General features: G+C 31.1%; 2 protein-coding genes across 3 annotated transcripts in view; both read right to left on the bottom strand.

The window, feature by feature from the left end:
- Positions 1 to 3164, bottom strand: part of LOC108721181 (dipeptidase 1-like) — a 22475-nt gene extending 19311 nt beyond the window's left edge. The window contains exons 1-2 of the mRNA XM_018445587.1: positions 3131 to 3164; positions 2821 to 2896 (exon numbers count right to left, since the gene is read on the bottom strand). Coding sequence (XP_018301089.1) covers positions 2821 to 2896; positions 3131 to 3164 — 110 coding nt within the window. The remainder of the gene's footprint in view (positions 1 to 2820; positions 2897 to 3130) is intronic.
- A 4661-nt stretch (positions 3165 to 7825) lies between these two features.
- On the bottom strand, positions 7826 to 8757 carry PolE4 (DNA polymerase epsilon subunit 4). Of its 2 annotated transcripts, none has more exons than XM_018445589.1 (3): positions 8524 to 8757; positions 8056 to 8308; positions 7826 to 7990 (listed from the first exon to the last, which is right to left on the bottom strand). In XM_018445589.1, the coding sequence occupies exons 2-3, from the start codon at positions 8287 to 8289 to the stop codon at positions 7850 to 7852; spliced, it is 375 nt and encodes a 124-aa protein (XP_018301091.1). In that variant the 5' UTR covers positions 8290 to 8308; positions 8524 to 8757; the 3' UTR covers positions 7826 to 7849. The 2 variants fall into 2 exon arrangements, with proteins under 2 accessions (XP_018301091.1, XP_018301090.1); XM_018445588.1 differs by having other exon boundaries at positions 8056 to 8311.
- Between the last annotated feature and the right edge of the window lie 93 nt (positions 8758 to 8850).

Consider the following 8850-nt stretch of genomic DNA (forward strand, 5'->3'; position numbering starts at 1 on the left):
CATATGAATTGTTTCGCAGTTAAAGTTGACAAGTTTTAAATGGCAGTACAACATCAATTGAAGATTTAAAAAAATTGGAAATATTAAAATTTTTGTACTTTTTTCCTCCGAATCAAATAACGATAAAACGTAACAAATTTAATAAAAATTAGTGAATTTTCTCAACGTTCTTGCTAGCTACGCTAAATACGATTAATTACAATTACTTCATCTCCACATTATTTTTTAAAAACATTTCCGCACCCGAAAAATTCATCGATAATATTGGAATTCAGATATTTATATGTGAAAATTTTGTTGATTTAAAATTCGAGATGTTATTGTATTCCTGTTTTTATTTTAAAGCCACGATAATTAAATATTTCTACAGAGAAAAAATATTGAAAGTAATGTATAAAATAAAATAAAATTCTATGTAGGTACACAATACGATTTAAACACTTCACTATTTAATAACCTATATGTTTATTTATTAATCTTTGTTTACTTGTTTTATGGTTTTTTGGCTAACTTTATTTATTCGTGAAAAATAAATGAAAGCTCGCGTTCGATTGTTGCATATACATATATTCATAACCAAAAACTCATTTTTCAGTCGTTTTCATATTATCTATGCTTTATATCGAGAATAATTAATTTTATATTTAACTATTTTTTGAACTTTAGATATTTATTTAGTTCTTAAACTTGAATTTACCATTTTCCCGAAGAAAGTAAAAACACTATAATCATTAATTATTTGCAGTATCGACATATAATATTTGTTTATTTTCCCTATTTTCCTGCATTCGATATTGTCATACAAAAATACAGAAAAACTGTAGGTATGTCGCGACAGTTCGATCAACGCGGCGCATTTTACGTCGTTTTGCTTCTTTATCGTTTGGTCTGCAAATCACGCTTCAGTGCATTCATACTGTTTTTCAATCCTATATCACATACACCAGACGCGACCATCTGTGTTTTCATGCGGAGCTCGAAGAAACTCAGCAACTTTTTAATTACCTTCTCTATCTTAAATTTACTTGCGGTTAGAGCTGTTTCTATCTATTTCTTTTTCTATCTCTGTTTCGTTCTATCTCTCTTTCTCTTTTACGCTCTGTTGATTTTTTCATCAAGCTTAATGCTAGGAGCCGCAATTTTAACAATTCTCAAAGAGTCGACATTTTTAACAAAAGAGGTCGATGTTTGTGTGTTTTTATCCGATTCCCACGCCCACTTAGCAGAATTCTGTATTTCGAGTTATCGCGGCAAAGAAAAACTCCGCGCGTCTTTTTCGCGCGTGCTGAATAAACTGCGTGAAAAGCATAACACAGATAGGGATAATGGAGCAAAATAATATCGTTTTTTTTTTTAAATAAACGGTTGAGTATTTCGCGACAACAATTTTATGTATGGGATTCTTTAAAAATGCGGCGTGATAGACTCCCTCGTGGAGAATTTATGGGCTTCAAATGATATTCATAAAGTCGCCTCGACTAAACGATCCCCGTCGTACATTATTTTCCTTCCGTTTCAATCTTACTCTCGGGTTATAAGCGAGATATATTGAACTGAACGTTTTGATGGTCATCCGGAATCGAACTCGTAATCGGTTCTCATAAATTTTGAAAAGCGACTTCAACTGTCTCTGAGCACCGCAAGTGATCGGTAGCTCTGTACGTATTGATCTACAGCCCGTCCTACATACAATGGTACAACCGAAAACTTCTCTACGCTTGCATGTACTAGTTTCGCAATCAGTTCGGCGGAACTGGTACGCGCTTACGAATTTGCATTGTTTTCGTTTGGTAGGAAAGTCGTATATCGTTAATGCGAATGAAGCTACCGTTGCTTGAAATTAAACTAGTTTCTATTGTCAAAATAGTTGGTTATTGCTGATCATTTAACCTTAGATAGATGATTTAAAGATACTCAAATTAGGTGCTCAGAACACTCGCAAAAAATTTTAATTTTATAATTATATTTTTTATTAGTATATTACATATACCTGTATTATAAATTATTAAAAACTTATATTACACTGACAGAAAAATTTTCGATATTTGCGATTATAATTACATGTTATTTATGATTTATTAATTATGATTATTACTGCTATAATATTAGTAATAAAATAACTATTGTAGTTCTACTAACAAAATATAGTTGGCAACTAAAAATGATTATAATTATTATAACCATAAAAATGTTTGCAATTACTGCAATTTAACTATAATCATTTTCGGTTGCCAATTATATACATATATTTGTTAGTAGAACTATCTATATATATATATATATATGTAATTATTATGAAATTATTACCTATAGCAGTAATAATCATAGAGACTTTATTACCTATAGCAGTAATAATCATAGTGGTAACAATAATTATAGTTGCCAATATCAAATTTTTCTCTTAGTGTCGTTATATCCTTTCAAGACAGAGGAATGTAAAAACAATAAAAATTTAAAGCTTCTAGGAATCTCGGCCATATATTTTATTTTTCCTCTCTAGAACAAGATGTTAAAGAAAACTTTGTTTGAGGTGCTATAGTCATCCACCTACCTATCCTAGTAGCACAATTCATCGGCATAATATTGGCCCAACATATCCCCAATGTATGCCAACGTTTAACCAACGTTTAACAAATGTTTCGCCAATGAATTGTGCTGCTCGGGTACTAATGGGATACTTTAAAGATTAACAAATTGTGCTACTCTATCTTTAATTAATTATGATATTCGTTGGAATATTTTCTCCTATATATCTGTCGCGTGTTTGTACATATTTGACATACAATTGTATTCGCGCCATTACGAATATGTCACACTTACAAATTGATCCCGTCGTATCCAGCCCCGATGCCGACGTGATCCACTCCGGCTATCTTCCGCACGTGATTGATGTGCGCTGTAACATATCACGAAAATTGCATGTATTAGGTAATCGTAGTAATGCCCGCTGCATGCCCTTAACATCACCGCGATACATGGAACGTGTAGCTCATTTATCGTGTAACAAGGAGAATTACATTTCCCTAACCACGGATTGCCTGCGAACTTGGCTATGCAGCGCGGACGATTTTTCTTTCTGCTACTAATAACACCGCGAGTTATTACTCTCGAGGGCAGCAAAGAAAATTACCTATACTTACATTATGTGCTTCCTTTATTTCCATTGTTATCCAGCAACGCATATTTATTTTTTCTACACATGTTTGATGTATAATTATAATCATACGTCCGTTGTAACCGCGTTTGCTATTCTACTTGCCTAGTTAGTCACAATTGCTAACCCAATACTGCACGATGTGCATAATTAATTCTTGCTTTTAATTAGACAGAAATATTGCGCTCATGAATTGAATAACTTATCGTTACAAGCAATCCGTCCGCCGCGCGGACATATCTTTATATTTAAAGTCGAAAGAGACAGTAAATCAATTTGCAATTAGCGCGGTCGAATCGCAAAAACTCAAAGGAAAAAGATTCACAGAGGCGCGTTAATCTTCAGTGGAGATATCTGGACGATCGAATGTAGACGGATTATGATTTTGCACTGAGAGAAAAGTATTTGGTATTTGTAAATATAATTAAATAGTAAAATAATTATGGCTAAAAGCTCCATTTTTATAATTATTAATACTATTACTGCTTTATTTTTATGAAGAAATATTCGCTATTTATAGTTTTATATATCAAAAAGAACATATAATTGTTTCCGAAAGGATTATAAATTAGTTTATAGGAATAATTATACTTTTTTATATATTAGATGTATAATTTAATTCTCGGTCCCTACATTTAATCGACTACAACCTATTTAAATTAAAATTTTTTTCCGTATAGTCATTTTAAAGCGCCATCCTTCAGTTTTAAAACAAGATACGAGAGTGCTGCCGATATATGTACTCTTTTTCGCATTTCAACTGAAGAAAAATGCTGGTGAGGCTAAGGAAATGATTTGCTCGACCTTAAGTGAAAATGCTGTGTCTTATAGTACTAAACTTGTAAAAAGTGGTTTCAAAAGTTTCGGGATTGCAATTTCAATCTCCAAGATGAAGAACGTTCTGGACAATCAAAAAACTTGAAGATGAAAAATTGGAACAGCTTTCAGAAGAAAATCCTTGTCAAACACAAGAAGATTGAAAGATTGAAAGATTATTTGTTTTTATATAGATAAATATTTTTGTTAAAAAGACCGATAATTAAGTTGTACACTATAGAACCATGAATATATGTTAACATTATAGCATTATATTTACACTGTAACTTTATAGCATTATATTTACTATAAAGATGGAGCGTTTAACTATACCTATTTTACTATGCATTATAGTCACAAATAGAAATAGGTATACCAAACACTTTGCTCTCAATGTGTTTGTTGCTGACAATCGTATTTGTAAATGCAATTCTCTCGTAACTAGCAAATTTCAAAGAGTTTCCTCCCGCGCCAAAGATGGATAAAATCGAATAATAATTTGAACAGGTACAATGAGATCATGAACGTGAGCATAAACAATGAAAATTTGCATATCCGTCAGACGGATGTTATTGTTAATTCGGTAACGGTTGCGCTCGCGCGCAGATATAATTTACACCTCGGTAACGTAATATATCGCGGATATAATTTACACTCTATAGCAACATAAAATCCAAAAGACAATTTCATATACTCATCAGAATTATGAAAGTGTTTCTCTTCTTAATAAATTGAATTGCTTATTGCGTCATGAATTATTAAAGGGTGCAATATTTAATATATTTTAAGTGATAGGTATTTTAAACAAAGTAAGAGGATTATTTCATATTAAACGAATCGATTAAAAAATTATTTCCATATTTATCTTGTGTGTATTCTCAATTTAAATAATCTGGAGTTCGATATCGATGCAATTAACTATTTGAAGACTGGAGCTTTCTAACAAGATAACTTATGGAAATTCTTGCTTCCTAACAGTTATCGGAATAGCTGAATTCGAATTTTAGAATATTGGTTTCAGAATTTTAAAACTCAAATTTTGAAAAATAATCTGATTATCGTGAAAACTCGATTTTAGGAGGTTCTTGATATCTCTGAGCTTGAATGTGGCTTGAAAATATCGAATTTCAAAAGGACTATAACTTGTATGAAGGAGGATCTAGTATCACAGAATTCATAATCAGTTTAAAAATCAGTTTGGAAATCAGTATACTAACTGTTTACGTATCACTAATGAGCTTTAAATAAAATGAAACTGGGAATTTCATATTATATACTTCATTAAAAACTACCTAAAACCGAATTTCATGATAATTAAATTATTTTTAAAAAATTCAATCAAATATATATTGAATTCAGTATTATGGTTTTTTTTTTATTTTTGACCTCAAATTCGAATAAAGCATTTCCAAAAATTACTCCATAGGCCAAGCTTCATAAAAATTGAGCGAGTTATTTATAACGTAAAAGGGGTGATACAAAACGGAGTCGCGAATCTATAAAGGATTAATTTTACATTGTTTAGTAAACAACATTGTCAATAATTTTTATGTGAAAACGTACGATTTTTTCTGTCAATATTCTTTACAGAATATAATAATAATAATTATTGTATGTATATTACAATATTATTATACCTATACGGAGTGACAAAAAAGTTTGTGTAACAAAGTTTGGTGTATTTATTAAATCATTATCCAAGTAGCTACACTGTTAAAAATTTCATGAAAGGACCCCGCACAGCATACGGAAAATGGGTCTCGGTTAATTTGGCTGTTTATAATATATTGTAGTTCTGATCGTTCTCATCAAAAGTTTCCATAGGCACGAAGTAAAGAAATGAACAGTTTTTGAGATATTGTATATCAAACTCTGCCAAAACAGCTAATTTCATATGCTTACTTGAAAGTACATTTTCGTATCTATTACTGACTCTACGTGTGCGTGCGTGCGTGCGTGCGTGCGTGCGTGCGTGCGTGCGTGCGTATGTGTGCGCGCGCGCACATACAGTGTGTCCCGTTTTAAAAGATCCGCTGAAATATCTCGTAAACACTGCGTTAAATTAAAAAATGTTTCAGACTTTTCTTTCACTTCGAGGGAATAGTAAAATGGTATTATTGGTTTGATCTTTGGGGTTGCGAAGGTCAGGGCAAAATCACTTTGAATTTTTTACATGGAACACCAATTTTTCATTATATATTTTTATAGCTTACCTCGAGAGCTTTTCAAGACACTATAATAAACTATTTTTTCATTAAGTATTTTTCGAGTTATAAGATTTGAAAGTTACAGTTCCGTCGGCATTAGCATTACTCAAGATGTACCATGCGTACCATTATAGAGTCTTGAAAAGCTCTCGAGGTAAGCTATAAAAATATAATGGAAAAAATCACTTTCGAGATCATGAAAGTTGTTGCCATTTTAAAAATCGAATTTTTATATAATATCATTTCTTTAACTATTCTGCATATAAAAAAATTAAGGTAGAGATGCCGAAAAGTCAATAGTTTTCAAATTATTCTATGCTTTACTCTGGTCATTGACATAAAATATTAAATATCTTGTAAACTATTAATTATTTTGATAATCGCACCTTAATACTTTTACATAATAATGGAGTGAATCAATTAGTATAAAGATACACATAGTTGCTTATTAAAAAAATTATACATTTTGCAACACACAACTACATATTTTTTGTTCTATTGCGTTTGAAATTTTTCATCCTGTACACACACAACACACACACACACACACACACACACACACACACACACACACACACACACACACACACACACACACACACACACACACACACACACACACACACACACACACACACACACACACACACACAAATTTAGAAAGGAAAATAAAAATGAAATATTATATACATATGTGTGCACATATGTATACAATATTACATTATAGAAGCTGCAGTTAGTTGCAGCGCATAGAAAGGTAGAATTCGTTAAGAACATTAGAAACAGTGTGGATTGCAAAGATTTTATTCTGACAAATGCTTTATAAATAGTACAGTAAAGATAGAATGATAAAAAAAGCAATGAACATTGTTCATTTCATGAACTATCACATTGTGTATGTATACATTAATATACAGAACATTCTTACTTCATTTATGGAGACTGAATAAAATTTTCATTCTGAATTTATTTCAAGTTTCTACATCCATGTTTTAACGATACACGCGCAAACAGTAAAAATCATTCATTTCCATCTTGCGTTTATTTTCATTCCGCATAGTCAAGTAGCGAAATGTAAAATAGTAGGGTAGCAATATAGAAGGAATTAATTCAAAAGATTAATTCGATTAGGAAAGAAGAACAAAGATATTCACAATACAATTGTAATTGTTTGACCGCAAATACTTTTATGAGTTTTAACATATAAGTAATTTACTATATATTTTTTCTTTTGTGAAGCGTCAAATAAACACTTCACATACATGAAACAATCTGTTGTGTACCAATGAAAAATATAATAAATGAATTTATTATAGAACTGAAATGCAGATTTTTTTTATACAGTACGTTTAGTATTGCTTTCAGAATGCAATACTTGTTTATATAGTAGACAATATAAAAGATATAAAAGATATATTTTTAAGGAACAACTAATTTTATTGATGAAAGAGATGCTCACAAACATTTTCCTAGTTATTATATAAATAAATTATTGTATTCAAATATTTTTATTTATACAATATCAAAAATATATACAATATAACAATTAATTGCAACAAACAACAGTATTGAATGCTCGCAAATATCACTGTTATCTTTACGATTGTACCAAAAATAAAAAAAAAAACAATTTGTTCAATTCTATAATGACAAATATTATATAATTATGCAATTAATCGAGCATACCTTCCAAAAATACAAGCGCATCCACATTATCAATGGCATTTTCTACATCACGTTTTTGAACAGTCTTTTTCTTCGCTTGTGCAGTATATCTATAAGCTTCTTTTGCAAGAGATTCAATAAAAAATTCCTGTTAAAAGATAGATGATTTTAACACATTATAAAATGTATCACAATTAATTATTCGATATTTACCACTGACTTCGCCACCAAAAACGTAGCCTCTTGATTAACTAAACAAACTTCAGGATCCATTTTGATGATGGTTTTTATTCTTCCCAGAGGTAATCGTATCAATTTTTCTCGCTGCTCCTCATCACCATGTGAGGTGTTGACTTCCTCTCGCGAATCTCGTGGATTCTCTTCATCAACATGGATTTTATCAAGTTGAATCTCTTTGTTTAAACCATCGATCTTTGAATTGTCCATGTTGGCACGTAACGTACAGCTACTTCAAAAGCAAAAATTTAACATGTTCAAAAAAGATGGATTGGTTCTACAAATTTATAACAATTGTTATTTCGAATATTAAAAATGATAATGTATATATTATAGTAATAAAAACATTTTGATGCATTCAAAGTAATAACGGGTAAAACTAAATAAATATATAAATAATATAATTACTTTCGCGGATAATTGTTTAATTTAGTCATGTTTTACCTCAAAAATTGACGAAATTAGGCTCATTCGAGGCGTTTTTATATCTGAAACGAACGAATCTGTCTGAGAAAAGCGTTGCTCTGTCCCGCGAATCGAGATATTAATCGTTAAAGTTAAGAACTATTCAACACTATTCAGGTTAGGAAATGTGTCAAGAAATATAGATAAAAATTAAAGTTTATAAACTACAGAGGTTATCTTAAGGAGCAATTTCACGCAGCGTCAAAACGCTGGCGGCTCTCCCCACTCTGACCCTCTATGAACCGCCGTCGACAAAACGCCAACCGCTAAAAGGTGCCTACTGGGGTGCGTTCCAAAATTCACTCC

Source organism: Mycetomoellerius zeteki, unplaced genomic scaffold (genome assembly GCF_001594055.1).
Source record: "Mycetomoellerius zeteki isolate Tzet28-1 unplaced genomic scaffold, Tzet1.0 scaffold163, whole genome shotgun sequence".
Lineage (NCBI taxonomy): Eukaryota > Metazoa > Arthropoda > Insecta > Hymenoptera > Formicidae > Mycetomoellerius > Mycetomoellerius zeteki.